The sequence below is a fragment of the Rana temporaria genome, chromosome 13, assembly GCF_905171775.1.
Source record: "Rana temporaria chromosome 13, aRanTem1.1, whole genome shotgun sequence".
NCBI classification, from domain to species: domain Eukaryota; kingdom Metazoa; phylum Chordata; class Amphibia; order Anura; family Ranidae; genus Rana; species Rana temporaria.
This window is the reverse complement of record NC_053501.1, coordinates 24810039-24826045: the sequence shown is the minus strand read 5'-3', so window position 1 is coordinate 24826045 and position 16007 is coordinate 24810039. Positions and strand designations below refer to the sequence as shown.

General features: G+C 44.0%; 1 protein-coding gene across 1 annotated transcript in view; it reads left to right on the top strand.

The window, feature by feature from the left end:
* The window catches only part of PYGL (glycogen phosphorylase L), a 47361-nt gene that overhangs the window by 26835 nt on the left and 4519 nt on the right, over positions 1-16007 (top strand). Inside the window, exons 6-16 of the mRNA XM_040333144.1 lie at positions 3-114; positions 1562-1644; positions 4400-4543; positions 4630-4722; positions 6214-6360; positions 6786-6949; positions 8364-8478; positions 8566-8667; positions 8860-9007; positions 10454-10512; positions 14139-14280. Coding sequence (XP_040189078.1) covers positions 3-114; positions 1562-1644; positions 4400-4543; positions 4630-4722; positions 6214-6360; positions 6786-6949; positions 8364-8478; positions 8566-8667; positions 8860-9007; positions 10454-10512; positions 14139-14280 — 1309 coding nt within the window. The remainder of the gene's footprint in view (positions 1-2; positions 115-1561; positions 1645-4399; positions 4544-4629; positions 4723-6213; positions 6361-6785; positions 6950-8363; positions 8479-8565; positions 8668-8859; positions 9008-10453; positions 10513-14138; positions 14281-16007) is intronic.

Here is a 16007-nt window from a genome sequence, read left to right as displayed (position 1 = left end):
AGGTAGTTCTAGCCATGCCGTATGATACTCCCGTTCCTGGATACCAGAATAATACAGTGAACACAATGAGACTCTGGTCGGCTCGGGCACCTAATGACTTCAAACTCCAGGACTGTAAGTGACTCTAGAACATTTTGTGTACACTGACCAAGGGATTCCATACAATTTGGCAGTGGGCGTCCATTATTTTACATTTGTTAAACATTGAGCCATAATGCCGTCTCCCTCATTTAGAAGTTGCTCAAAGTGGGGAAAATGGCCCTGGACTCGTAGTTCTTTTTGGTACGGCTATCCTAAAGTGTTGACATGTCATCTGGTTCCTGGGCAGCAGGCGTCTAAAGGCCCATTCACATGGGACATTTTGGTTTACTGTGTGCCCCATGCAGGTCCATGTCTTCCCTCCATGGTGCTGCACAGGTGTTGCATGCATCCCTATGCTGGTGTCCCATTCACTTCTGTTGGGACATGCGACTGCACAGACGCAGCCTCCTAATAAGACTTGTGGATTCAGTTTCCTGAGTGCATCCTGTATGCCAGGGGTGTCAAACTCCCATTTCATCACGGGCCACGCATCAGCATTATGGTTGCCCTCAAAGAGCTAGCTTTATCTCTAAGATGGAGAGCTCTCTGTCTCCATCAGAAGAAAGTGCAGGGTCTGGAGGAGGACTGGTTTGTATGTTGTAAAGTCGTCACTTTTGCAGAAACAAATGTATTTAACATTTTGAGGTTTGCCAAGCTGTATTGTACAGAGGAACTTATTTTTGTAAGGCGTGCTTGTTTGCAAAAACTGCCTTGCAACAGGTTCCTCTAAGCATGATCTGTCCTTGCTGGAAACTGACCATAAATATCTGCGCTGATGAATACTGGTGCAGAAATTGCACATTCATTCCGGCTCACTGCTGGTAAATGGAAATGAAAGCAGGACGGAGTTTTACATTCATGAGCAAGGCTGCCAACAGGGCTCATGTCCTGCGGGGACGCGTGGGAACGGAGTTCCTGCACTTTCTTCACAGCAGGAACGCAGTTCCCTTTGCAGGACTAGAGCAGCCAAGAGCAGCCGAGCCGCCCGAGCAAATCCTTCACTAAGCGGCGATGCCCAGCTCGAGTCACTGTCAGGGGCAGGCGAACCTTGGTAATCCTTTATGTTACTGGCCGCTTCCTGTATATAGATTCATCAGGTAGTGTGCGGGTATTCCGTCACTTCCTCGATGCCGCAATGTCTCCTGGGAGCTTTTGTCATTGTTTCCAGGAGACATTGCGGCATCGAAGTGACGGAATACCCGCACACTACCCGATGAATCTATATACAGGAAGCGGGCAGGAACATAAAGGATTACTAAGGTACAGTGGATCGAAAAAAACATGTGGTTTAGTAATTATGCATATGAGCGTATTTTTTTTTTTTTGGGGGGGGGGGGGTTGTTGGGGAGTGGATCTTGGGTGGAAGTTCCCACACTTTTTTCCCCAGGACTTGACCCCTGGCTGCCAATGAAGAAATATCTGGTGTACACCGCATAGACTATAATGGACAGCGTCTTGACTCATCTGCTTTCTGTTGCAGTTAATGTTGGAGATTACATCGAGGCTGTATTGGACCGTAACCTGGCAGAGAACATCTCTCGAGTGCTCTATCCCAATGATAACGTAAGAGGCCTTCCATTAAAGAGAAATTAAATTGTACATTTTTATAGCTTGACACATTGATCACATGAATCTAACCATTTTGCAGCAAACTGGTAAAATCCTTCCCCCCCCCCCCCCCCCAGCAGGCCCGGATTTCCCACAAGGCCACTGAGGCCAGGCCTTGGTGCGGCAGGGTTCCAAGGGGCGGCAGTGGCTTGGAGTCCCCCCGACGCCCGGAACATAGTTAAGGGCAGTAAGTTATGGGGGAATCCGCTCGCTCGTTAACAAGTGATTGTGGCGATGTCGCCGAAATCACTTGTAAAATATGTGCTGCCGTCCGTCCTCCCCACCCCCCTCACCCCACATACCTCTCTGCTGGCTCTGTCTTCGGGACTCCGTCCTCCCCCGGCAACGAGTCTGTCTCCTGTCCCTGCTGCCGATGTACACATTGAGAGGGGAGAGCTGTGCTCTTCCCATCTCAGCTGTGACAGGAGTTCTAGCACAGTGCTAGGACTCCTGTTTTGGAGGTGACGGGGTCAATAAAGAGAACATGTCACCTCCAATGGCTATCACACAGGGAATTGTTTTCTCCTGTGTGATGGCAAAAAAGTTAAGTGAAAAAGAAAAAAATGATAAAAAATAAATAAGAAATAATAGTTAAATTAATAAAGTAAAGAATAAGAAAATGATACAAAAATTCAAAGTAAGCGACAAGCTACAAATAAAATAAAAAAAGTTGTAAACAAACAAAACATATTTGAACTAACCATGCTGCACATTCTCCGTTGATTTGGGGGGGGGGGTTCGATTGGCGGGGAGGGGGTGCATTGTGGAACCTGGCCTTGGGGCAGCCGAGAGCAAATCTGGCCCTGCCCCCCAGCACTTTGTGTACAACTTTCAATGCTGCTGGCTCCTGCCCTCCACTTCCCTGAACTTCTGGTCTTTGCAGAAAAGAAATAAAGTACAACCAAAGCTTGTTTGGCTGTACCTCGCCTATGGATCACAGGAGTGCAGATCGTTTTGCACTCCTGTGACCTGTTTTCAGCAGACAACGGGCTGACACCCACTGTTGGCTGATGTCACCGAGCCGGATGAAGAAATAAACTGACAAGAGCACTCGTGATGACGCTAAACCTCCTGGAAGATCCAAAAGTGCTGCTGTATTTACTGAAAATTGTAAATACACTTAAAGTGCAGTTAGTGTAAATATCTGAATTTGTCTTAATTATAGTATCTCCTATAGTTTGCTTTACAGCTGTTCCCCTAAAGGGGTGGGGGTATCAATGTGCGCCCATTGGGCTTGGAAGCATTGCATAACGGGAGAGCACAGGAGGGGCTCTCAGTGTGCTGCTCGTTGTCCAATCAGCAGGCTGGGGAGGTATTCCAAGCTGTACTGCAGATTTGGCACTTTGGTAAGTGTGCATTGTCCTAAAGCAGGGGTAGGCAACCTGGGGCCCTCCAGCTGTTGAACTACATTTCCCATGAGGCATTGCAAGGCTGGCGGTTAAAATTACTCCCAGAGGTATGATGGGACTTGTAGTTCTGCAACAGCTGGAGTGCCCCAGGTTGCCTACCCCTGTCCTGAAGTCTAGTACACACAATGATATTATAGGAATAAAGCAGTGTACCGTTGATCTGGTTATCGTACAATCGGTTTGACATATTTTTTGTACAGTTTTCTCAGTGTGTACTAGGCTTTAGACTGTGTGTGTATATGGGGATAAAGCTGAGCTCCAGAGTTTGTATTGCATACTGTGGTTTAAGCTTGGCACAATGGAAGTGCATTGCCCATACCTGATCACTTTGTCTACTACGGTGATTTGCAGCTTACAGCGCATGATCATTAAGGACTGGTGCAGTACTGTCTGTGTTGGAAACCAACCATACAAACCTCCGAAAAGTGCATGATCTATTTTTTTTTTATTTTTTTTATTGTGATAAAAATCACTTTTTTTGTTAAAAGATGTTGCACTTTAACGGCCCCACATACAGTAGAAAACCAACATCCTACAATTGTACTACTCTTAATTCTAACCCCAAAAGAGATGAGCCAAGAGATCGGGGGCTGACATGTTTTTTGACTGCTTCCTCAGGACCCAGTACTCTTGAATAAAATGGTGAGTACCCTAAAATATTGCCTTCCAAGCACTAAAAACTAAGTCTGCCAGCGGGGGGGGGGGGGGGACACTGAATATTTGGCACCCAGGCGGGGGCCCTTTTATGGGGTGTAACCGGCTCTGATATTTTATTGCGCCCATGGATAGATGAAGCTGGATCCCTTGTTTCAATCAAGTCTGCTGAGACTGGGTTTGGAGGACCTTGGAACTTGTAGTAGGCTGTGTAACTGATTATGCATTAGACAAATATTGGCTGACCTATTGTGATGGGGCACCCTTGCTGGGCACCCTTTTGGCTGTACTTTAACCCCCATGATGGGTCAAGTTGGTGTGAGTGGCAAACACTAAATATCTTGGTTTTGGAATGATTGAGCTACTTTTTCAGTTCCTGAGGCTTGCTATCACCTACTGTTGGTCCTCTACAGTTTAGTGCTCTAAAGGCAATATTTATGCTACTCAGTGGTGGCCCATCCATTAGGGGTGCCGCCCCTCTATCCATTGGTCCAGGCCCCTAATCTACATGCGGGGCACCGGATGCATGGATTCCAATTGGGTTGTATGGGTTTTATTTATATAATGGTCATATTGTACTGTTGTGCTTCCATCATATGTTCAATCGTCATATCCATTTATTTAAATACCTGTTGGGTTTTTGGCAGTTTTTTGAAGGGAAGGAGCTGCGTCTGAAGCAGGAGTACTTTGTGGTGGCGGCCTCCCTGCAAGACATCATACGGCGCTTCAAAGCCTCCAGATTCGGATGCCGGGACACAGTCCGGACCGGGTTTGATTCTTTTCCAGAAAAGGTACCATGAGCTCCCATGAAATGCTTTTAGTGTGGTCTCTGGCATTGTTGTATTATATATTCATCTGCAGTATGGTTATCTTTCAGGTGGCCATTCAACTTAATGACACTCACCCGGCGCTGGGAATCCCAGAACTGATGCGAATATTCCTGGATATAGAGAAACTTCCATGGGAAAAGGTAAGTCATTCATAAATGTGCAATCAACGAGGCAATCTGAAGTTTGAAGCTGCACATTAATGTATTAAGAGTTTTTGGACCACAGAAAATCTAAAATACACAATTCACTTTAATGTAAAAATGTTGCGTAAAATTAATTTTCCAGGTCGCCAGAACTAGTGTCCCCATTGGAAGAGATTTTTCCTCTGTTACTGTTCTGGGGACTACCTAAAATTTGGGATTTTCTTTTATGTTCTATTTGTCCTGTTTCACGTTAATTACTGTGAGAAGGTAAATCTCCCTAACGAAGGGGAAGGTAGCTGGAAAAAACTGACGGGTGTTTTTTTAATCTCTCTCGACTCTGTCCAAAAAAAATTGTTTTGCCTTTAGTTCTACTTTAAAACCTCAATGGCAGCCGTTCTGTTTTTAGTTGATGATTAAAAAAAATACTTTTCTTGAACGAATGCCAGGAACTATGAAATTCTCGTATTCTGATTTAAAATGTGGAAACTTGGAGGGGGTTATTTACTAAAAGGCAAACCCACTTTGCACTTCAAGTGCACTTGGAAGTGCAGTCACTATAGATCTGAGGGGGACATGCAAGGGGGAAAAATTCATTTTTGCTTGCAGATGATTGGATGATAAAATCAGCAGAGCTTCCCCTCATTTCAGACCTACCCTTCAGACCTACCCTTCAGATCTAAAGCGACAAATTCAAAGTGCACTTGTAGTGCAAAGTGGATTTGCCTTTTGTAAATGACCCCCTATGTGTGTTTCAGAATTGGGTCTGGCTGGTGCTCCCTTTCAGCAGATATCACAGCCAGGATCCAGAGCAACAGTTTCTCCAAGCAAATTCAGTATTTCAGTGCTGTTGTGAATAGACATGTGCAAAATGCAAATGTGTTTTTTTTTTTTTTTTTTTTTTTTAGATTCGTTATTATTTTTTAGAATTGATGTTCAAATCTATTATCACATTTTTCAATCCACTTAATTTTAAATGGAATTCTATTTGACTTTTGGAAGATTGTTATATTCATTCTATTCTCTAAATAAAAAAATCAGAATTCTGTCAAGTTTGGAAAACGGTTATATTTTTTTTTATTTTTCATTTAGCATTTCGGAAGATGGTTATACTTAAAATAATAAAAAAAACTATTTGTCAGATACTTTATTTTTCTATTTTTATTCTCTTAGGAAATTTCAATTAAATTTTTTCGTCCGGAATTTTGTTTTGTTTCAGATTCAGTTAAATTCGTTACTATTGAAATTTGGATACATTTGAATTTCCGAATAACTAAAAATTCAACCGAATTTCCATATGAAACAAATCGCACATGTCTAGTTGCAAATGTTTTGGGTTGGGCAGGGTGACACTTCTGGGTCTGTAATTGCCACTACTTGGTAAATTTTATAGTGTGTGGTAAATTGTATAGTGTGTGTGTGTGTGTGTGTGTGTTTATATAATATAATATATATATATATATAAATTTTTTTTTTCTTTCTGCCTCTTAGGCCTGGGAAATCACAAAGAAGACTTTTGCCTACACAAACCACACAGTGTTGCCCGAGGCTCTGGAGCGTTGGCCAGTGGACCTGGTGGAAAAGCTGCTTCCCCGACACCTGCAGATCATCTATGAAATAAACCAGAGGCACCTGGATGTAAGACTTTCCTCCCCAAAATCCATCTCTTCATTTAAATTTCACCTGTTAGAAGGAGGCAGCCATTGCTGGCTTTCATTTAAAAAAAAAAAATGCTGATTGCCTGGCTCTGATTTCTGTACTTAAATCGGAACCTGGATGCAGCAAAGAAAAATTGGGGGGGATTGGATTGCCATATACTTTTTCTGTATTGATGCCAAATATGACAGGTAGTCGGCATGCATTGCCTGGCTGTAGTCAGAAGTGGCAGCCAATACATTTGTTGTGACAGGTTTCCTTTCATCCAAACTAGTGCTGTTCATAGCAGCTCCATTCTGATTATCTACCCGACCATAAACTTGAGATTTAAAATTAAGTTTTGTGTGTAATATATATATATTTTTTTTTTTTTTTCATTCATATTCCTTTTTTCTGTTCCATTTCAGAGGATCACCGCCCTCTTCCCCGCAGATGTAGACCGCCTCAGACGTATGTCGCTGGTTGAAGAGGATGGCATAAAGCGCATCAACATGGCTCACCTGTGCATTGTCGGCTCTCATGCTGTCAATGGGGTGGCCAGAATCCACTCTGACATTGTGAAAAATCAAGTGTAAGTTCATAGGGATTTGTCATGGGGGAATCTTATAAGGGTGTACGTATTTATATTATCTGTCCTAGCTGTACATGGGCTCTTCAAGATTCTGTAGCAGGCGTGCGCAGTGTGTCTCCAGAGATGACCGCCGGGCACGCACGACTGCTCGTGACAGAGCAGGAACCAGGATCTGTGTAAACGCACAAATCCCGGTTCTGTCAGAGGAGAGAGATCGTTGTTCCTACCAAGTAGGAACAACGATCACTCTCTAGTCGGCCACATCGACCGAACGGAACACAGTTGACCCCTTAATTGCCCTTAGTGTTAACCCCCTCCCTGCCAGTGACACTTGTACAGTAATCGGTGGCTATTTTCTAGCTCTGATCGCTGTGTAAATGTCACTGGTCCCAAAAAATATGTCAAAAGTGTCCGTTGCAATGTTGCCGTCCCGATAATCGCTGATCAAGGCCATTAATAGTAAAAAAAAAAAAAAATCTATCCTTTTTTTTATTTTTTAGACGTTATAACTTTTGCTCAAACCAATGAAGAGAATCTTTTTTTTCTTTTTTTTTTTTTTTTTTTTTTTTTTTATAGTGATCAAATATCACCAAAAAGCTATTTGTGGGCAAAAAAGACATACATTTTTTGTTTGTGGTCCTCTGTTGCTGTAGCCCATCTGCTTCATAGTTGGATGTGTTGTGCACTCAGAGATGGTATTCTAGATACCTTGGTTGTAACGAGTGGTTATTTGAATTATTGTTGCCTGTCTACCATCTCAAACCAGCCTGCCCATTCTCTGACATCAACAAGGCATTTTCATCCACACAACTGCTGCTCACTGGATATTTTCTTTTTCAGACCATTCTCTGTAAACCCAAGGTGTGTCAATCCCAGCAGATCAGTAGTTTTCTGAAACCTAGCCCAGCATGTAATCAGGTTCTCATGTGTTTTAGATTTTGAGCCAGGAGGGTGGTGAGCTTAACATGTTTACCAAATTTATCCTCAACTACTATGCTAAAAGTCTTGATTTTATTTGTAGCCCATGCGAAACTGACTCGGAACAGTAACTTTCTTTCGCAACCCCCCCCCCCCCCCTCCCTCCAGGGAGTTCAGAAAGAACAGCCTTTGTTTTCTTTAGAGAACACATGGTGGTCTGGGAATTTGTATGTATAATCTAAAATTAATAAAATGTAATAGAAAACAAAAAAACAGATTTAAATAAATGTAAAGGAGTAAAATGTCATTTTAAAAAAATGTAATGCAAAAAGAGGGAAAGAAGCTTTACCTAAATGTATATTCTCTACATCGGGGAAAGATGGTTGCCATACTACTCATGCCCACTAGGTGGCTGCCTCTAGACTTGTGTAAGAGGTAAATGGGATATGCTGTTTTAGATATACATTTTTAATTTTTTTCATTTTTTTTGTTTTAGGTTTAAAGATTTCAGTGATCTGGAGCCAGATAAGTTCCAGAACAAGACCAACGGCATCACACCTCGCCGATGGTTGCTCCTGTGTAATCCGGGTCTTGCAGAACTTATAGCGGAGGTAATTATTCCGTCTTGTAGTGACCTTTCCTCTGGCTATGCTGATTTTTGGGCTATAAACGAAGTTTGCTGATTTCTTGTGTTTCAGAAAATTGGGGAGTCTTATGTCAAGGATTTGAGCCAACTGACCAAGCTGAATAAGTTTGTTGATGATGATGTGTTCATCGGAGACGTGTCGAAGGTGAAAGAGGTAAGTGGTTAGGGATTGGGGAAGACCAGAGATGTGACCATTGTGAGAAGTGTAACGACCAGACTTGCTCCATTATGGGAAGGGGTCCTGCCACCTTGCCTTATGGAGGAAGCCTACAAATACCGACAATGACCGGCCTCCTCTCAGAGGTGATATCTACTAGACTAGAGCTTTTGGTTTTTCTGCTTCTAGGAAAACAAATTGAAGTTTATTCAGTACCTGGAGAAGGAATACAAGATGAAGTTGAATCCGTCTTCCATGTTTGATGTGCATGTGAAGAGGATTCATGAGTACAAGAGACAGTTACTCAACTGCCTCCATATCGTCACCATGTACAACCGTGAGTACCCCTCCATACTCATCCTTGGGGCTCATGTACATTTGCACTGATTTACGCCCTCTGAAAAGTGATCCCCCGCAGATTTTTTTTTTTTTTTTTGGGGGGCTTTATTTACCAGGCAGTCTCCTCCTTACTGCCTGATTTAACCCTTTAAATGCCTCAGTGCTACAACTGTGTGCATTACATCCACTCAAGTAGGTTTTGTTGGCATCGATGTTGCGACCACAAATGCAACTCGCGGTATGATGATCCTCGCTACAGCGCACCAGTGTGAACTAACATGGCGGGTGGCTATGTTTACCTTGCAGGTGGGGGCAGTAAAACTGCAGCTGAACCACCTCCTTACGGATGGGGGGGGGGGGGGGGTTCAGTAGGTGTTCTGTAGTTCTAATGTATTTAATATCCTGGGGTAACAATGTTGTACCTATACACTAGGTGAAAGTTGACACCCTAGTACTGGAAAGGTATACAGGAAGATTTAAAAAATGGGGGAGGATGGGGATATGCAGCCTCTACATCCAAGGACTGATGGGCTGCATCATATTTAAACCCCCAACTCCATGCTGCAAGGGTTAACTGCTTGTATAGGTCTTGGAGCACAAAACTTTTAAGTACCCCATCCTCAAATACCCCAGCAGGTGGTGCTCCCTGTGCCACGGCAGTAGACTGTCCCTCAGGGTCGCCATGTTCAGTGGAGGGCTATGGGCTCTACATTGGTCTTGATGTCAGGACCTTAGACTGGGGGGAGAAAAGGCTGTGGGGACTAGCAGTGTGGAGTAAGAATGTACTTTAACTTGTTCCCTAAGCAAGCCGCTAACCCTTATAGTGCACACAGCCTTGCTGCAATGGAGAAGTTTCTAGTTGGCTGGAGTTCCTGTTCTTGGGTTTAGATAAGTGTACTCAAACTGTGGCCCTCTGCTTGCCTTTTATCTGGCCCTAGGGGTACTTTTCCTCCCACTGATGCAAGGCTCTATTCCTCCCTATGCCAAAGATGCATTGTTTAATCTCACTGGCACCAGGACAACTTTAACTCCCCAATGGCCACAGTCTTCCCCCCCCCCCCCCCAAAGTCTGAAGGATAGAAAACTGATCGTTCTTGTTTAGAAAGTTTGGAGACCCCTGGTTTAGCCCCCCCCAACTATTCAGCCCACAACACCCCTGGAGCAATTTCAGCAGCAAAAAAAATCCTGTTTTGAAAAGCAATTTGTTGTTAAGGGGACTCTGAACATAGACTGAAATTGGCACATTTCAGCCACCCATTCATGTCATGGCTGAGCGGGTTCATACCAGACCTCTATTTAATAATCTACAATATCCATTACATGGCTAATTAAACCCTCTTGCATTCTCTGTTAATGAGTGACAGCCGAGGATGGATGTGCTGTAGTTCATCTTTTAGAAGTCGCTGTGTTCTGCACAATCCAACTTTTTTTGTCCCTTTTTCAGGTATTAAAGAAAACCCTACAAAGGAATTTGTTCCAAGGACTGTTATAATTGGTGGAAAGGTAACCAAATGTTGTGATTTTTAGTATTTGATGATTCGGATTCATTCCACATTTTAGGTTGAATATGTAGCCTAGCCAAAGCAATGGGTCCTCTACACTGGTGACCTGAATTGGGATAAATTGTCAATGTTTCGCTTGACTCTATTGGCTGGGAATTTATTATAAGGAGTTTTGGAGTTTATTTACACGCTGTGACTTTAACCACTTCATTACTGGTCACTTAAACCCCCTTCGTGCCCAGACCAATTTTCAGCTTTCAGCGCTGACGCATTTTGAATGACAATTGCGTGGTCATACAACACTGTATGAACAAATGTATTGGGGGACTGACTGGGGGAGGTGACTATGCTGTGTTCCTATGTACAAGGGACACAGCATCGGTCTCCTCTCTCCCTGACAGGACGTGGAGCTCTGTGTGTACACACATAGAGCTCCATGTCACTGCCGATCGCAGGTAACTGGCGGACATCGCGGCCGCCAGGCACGCGCATCGGCTGCTCAGCGATGCTCCGGGCGCAGTGTTTCCCCGCTGCGCGCCCGGGGAATGTAAACAGCAAGGCGTCCACCCGGCACTTGAGAGCCGCGCTATGGACGTCTTTCCTCTCTAGTGGTTCAGTGTGATCGATTTTTGAACAGCTTCCATTGAAATACTGGGCTGGGACTTGTCATGCGACTGTGTCCAAAGTTGCATGACGAGACACGTGTAAATGAAGCATTACTAAAACTGGAGTGCAAAATCTGGTGCAGCTGTGCATGGTAGCCAATCGGCTTCTAATTCAGCTTATTCAATTAAAGCGTTTGTTACCCCAACTTTTCATGTTCCTGATATGTGCCTGCTGTACCACGTACTTGTATGAGGAAATTATCCGGTTCTTTGTATTGCTTCCTTTGTGTAAAATCCCTAGTGTTCCTACCAGTCCCTCTGCCTTTTTTTTTTTATTAAAAACTGACTACACTAAGCAGGAGAATGCACCATGGTCAGTTCCCTAGCTATGCTGGGAACTCTGTATAATCTCCTCCATTGATCAGACTTGTGCTGACATGCCCCCGCTGTCAGTGTGCTGCTGCTTCTCCTCCCCCAGCTCTTATGCAGCTAAGAACAGAGGGAATGTGATCACTTCTAAAAGGGGGGGGGGGGGGAGAGAAGAGGAGTATTCATAATGCATGTTTTTGTTTTCGTTTACAAAAAAGTTTAGCATGCAATTTCTGTTTTAAGCTGACTAGGTTTTTATAGGGTGATCATTTTACAATCGCTTTAAGCTTTGACAAAAAACCTAGAAGATGGTTTTTATTCAAAGCGGTGCCAGATTTTGCACTCTTCCGGTTCTAGTAAATCAATCCCATAGTGTTAACATATGGCCTGCTGTCCGCTTGGGTGCCACAACTATGATCTGCCCATGCAGACAAATGTCTTGCTTTTAAACCACTTGCCGACCAACCACTGTCATACTGCGACAGGTCAGCACGATCCCACAAATCGCTGTAGGCGAACGCGGCACCTTTAAGGGCGATAGAACATGCTGTACAGTGGGGCACCAGATGTGGGTGTCCAATGTCGGCCACCCACAATCGCGGGCACGAGAGCCAGAATGCACAGATGTGAACTACATCCATAGGAAACCATGTTAAATGGACTAGTGTGTTTATTGAAAATGCATAGGTGTGAACCAGGCCTTATGCCGCGTACACACAATCATTTTTTCGGCATGAAAAAACGTTTTTTAAAAATGTAATTTAAAATAATCATCGTGTGTGTGTGTGTGTGTGTGTGTGTGTGTGTGTGTTCCACATTTTTCGGGTTCTGAAAAACAAAAAATGCAGCATGTTCGAATTTTTTTTTTTTTTTTTTTTTTTTTCCAACGACGTTTTAAACAATGTAGTTTTTCGGGTTGTAAAAAATGATCGTGTGTGGGCTAAAACGACGTTAAAAACCCACGCATGCTCAGAAGCAAGTTATGAGATGGGAGCGCTCGTTCTGGTAAAACTACCGTTTATAATGGAGTAAGCACATTCATCACGCTGTAACAGACAGAAAAGCGCGAATCGTCTTTTACTAGCAGCCCCAAGGGTGGCGTCATCTGCATGGAACTTCCCCTTTATAGTGCCGTTGTACGTCACCGCGCTTTGCTAGAGCATTTTTAAAAAAATGATTGTGTGGGCAACGCCGTTTTAATGATGAAGTTGGAAAAACTTTGTTTTTTCTACATGCCGAAAAATGATCGTGTGTGTGTGTACGCCGCATCAGACCTGGTGTCGATGGGCTTTTGTTTACTTCAAGTAGGTTTTGCAATTTCTAAAAGTCTATGTGAATGCAGAAGTTAAGTTGGTTTAGCTCTGGTTCACACTGGTTTTGAGATCCTTGCTTTTTCAGTGTGATTTCAAAGCCGCAGAGATATTTACATCTCTGATTTCATTGCAACTTGGTTTACCAGAAGTCTATGCAAGTCTCAATAAAATCAGAAAATAGTAGTGCCAGGAACCTTTCAAAGTTGGCACTTTGAATGGTTCCATTGCCGACTTGTCATGTGTTTTGAAACTGTCAAATCGCATGGCAAACTGCATCAGTAGTACATTATAAAATCTTGACACTATGGCCGAAAAGCTCTAAAGACATGGATGTGTTTCAGGGAATAAAATCAAATCTATAGTCCTTCAGATCTATTTCCAATTGTCAAAAGAAGAGATCCACATAGGCCAGGCAATATACAAAGGGGGTCCCCAGCACACTTTCAAGCTAACCAGCAAAGATGCCTAAATTGGTTAATTGGATCCTGTCTAAAATTGGCCCTAGCAGGGGCGGACTGACCATTGGGACTCCCTGGCACTGCCCGAGGGACCCATACCTCTGGGGGGGCCCCATCAGGGTTGCCAGGCTCAATAAAACCAGGGACAGTATGTAAAAATCTTTTTTTTTTTTTCTTTTTTTTTTACATCTGTCCCTGATATGTCCGAAACGGCATGCTTTTTGATGTTAAAGATTTTAGCTGCCCCGCCTCCTGGCGTTGTGGCCATCTGTAAGCCTGGGGGCCCCAGGAGTTGTCAGTCCACCCCTGGGCCCTAGTATGATACTCTGAGCACACAAAGATAACTTCCCCAATGGCAGATAAAATGCTTTAAAGGCTATATTTTACTTTTTAGGAGCCTGTGTGGTGCCCCCCCCCCCCCCCCCTTCCTGCCATATTCTGGTGCCTTCTGCCACCAGAACTTCCCTATCTGTAACTGCAGGTGGGGATCTTTTCCTTGTACCTGGTGTAGCTTGAAAACCGCAGGAAGTCCCACTCCTCCTGAAGCTCCCCCCCAAAAAATGACATGCCAAATGTGGCATGTAAGGGGGCGAGGAGTGGCTTAAGCGGAGGTTCCACTTTTGGGTGGAACTCCGCTTTAAGGTTTATCGCCTCTGATTTGGAGTAGAGGGCTCATCTGTTGCTGTACCATATACTACAGTTGCCTGGCATGGTTCAGGCCCTACTTGATATGGCAACAAGGGTTCTTTAGACAGGCCCTCTAAATTGCATTGGTGCTAGCTGCCCATGGAATGAGATGCTGGTCTCATGGCTGAAAAGGAAATGCAAGTTGCACACATTATCTGCAATGTTAATCCAATGTTCACTTTTCTGTGTTTTCAGGCTGCTCCAGGGTATCACATGGCCAAGATTATCATAAAACTCATCACCGCTGTGGGGGAGATTGTGAACAATGACCCTGGAGTGGGGAACAAGCTGAAAGTCATTTACCTGGAGAATTACAGGGTCTCTCTGGCAGAAAAAGGTTTGTGCTGGAGATGTTGGGAAGATGGGATCTTTTGTAGAATTATCACAGGAAGTCACCTGTGCACCGGTTGTAATGCGAGGCTTTCTCCCTGGTGTGGAGAAAACCTGAGGTGGGAGGGGGCGAGTAGGCAAGTCAGGACACTCTCCTTTGCAGGTAGAGAAAGGAGCTGTGTGTTGGTGACACTCCTGCTCGCCACCTCAAGAGGCTTTCTCCACACCAGGGAGAGAGCCTCGCATTACTGTGTGGAGTTACAGACAGAAGATCAGGAAGTGAGGATTTCTCAGAAGAAATAAGGACATTTTAAAAGCAAAATGGAAGGATGAGGTAAGTGAAGGAGGACTGCACTAAGGTAAAGGAAGCTATTTAGGGAAGACCTTCTTTTTTTATTTATTTTTTTCCTTTACAACCCCTTTAAGGGCCTATTTCTTTGTATAGTTCACAGGTTCTTTAGAACTATAACCTTCATATTGGTTGTGGTTGGATAATGGTGGTGGTTGAATAGTGGACATGGTTGGTCTTTTCTAGGAGTTTAGGGACATGTGCCTTGTAGAATGAATTGAGCTGCTATTGCCAACTTTTTTTTTTTTTTTTTTTTTTTTGAAGATGCAGGCTCCAATGGTTTCGTACTTATCCAGCCATTGCTACTTAAAGCGGGGGTTCATCCTAAAAAACTTTTTTTTTTTTTTTTCTAGCATGCCATCAAGCATACTAGCGCGATCTACAGTACGCCTTTCTTTAATTTTTTGGCGCCGTACTTACGGTTTACTGCCGTAGTGAAGTTTCAGACTCCCCGCGGGGAATGGGCGTTCCTATGCACAGGGAAGATGATTGACGGCCGGCTATGGCGCATCACGCTGCCCGAAGATAGCCGAAATAGGACTTGCCTCTTCACGGCACCTGCGCAGTCAGCTCCGATGTCTGTGCGCAGGCGCCGTATAGCGCCGTGAAGAGGCAAGTCCTATTTCGGCTATCTTCGGGCAGCGTGACGCGCCATAGCCGGCCGTCAATCATCTTCCCTGTGCATAGGAACGCCCATTCTCCGCGGGGAGTCTGAAACTTCACTACGGCAGTAAACCGTAAGTACGGCGCCAAGAAATAAAAAAGGCATACTGTAGCTCGCGCTAGTATGCTTGATGGCATGGTAGAAATGTGTTTTTAGGGTGAAACGCCACTTTAATGAATCGCAGACCTGAAGAAAATTGCGTGTCGGACCTCTGCCCTGTTCTGGGTCAAGTTCTCACTGTCTTGAAGCAGAGGATGATGGCAGTAGGTCAAGCAGGTTCAAAATTGGCTCAAAGTTCTTGATGTGAACATTGGTCTAGGGCAGGGATCCTCAAACTATGGCCCTCCAGCTGTTGCAGAACTACAAATCCCATGACGCATTGCAGAACTCTGACATTCAGACATGACTAGGCATGATGGGAATTGTAGTTCCTGAACACCTGGAGGGCCATAGTTTGAAGACCCCTGGTCTAGGGGGTTTTTTTTTTTTTTTGTGAATTTTCAGAGCCACAAACATACTATAATCTATTTAACCTTATTCACAGTGGGTCCCATTCTATGCAGGCTCCTGCAATGTGTTTTTCTGGAAAAGTGCAAGTACTTATCTTTAAATGTATATTGGTTTACTGGCATATATTGGAGGGGGGGAGGGGGGAAATTACTAAAACTGGAGCACACATAATCTGGTGCAGCTCTGCATAGAAACCAATCGGCTTCCAGGT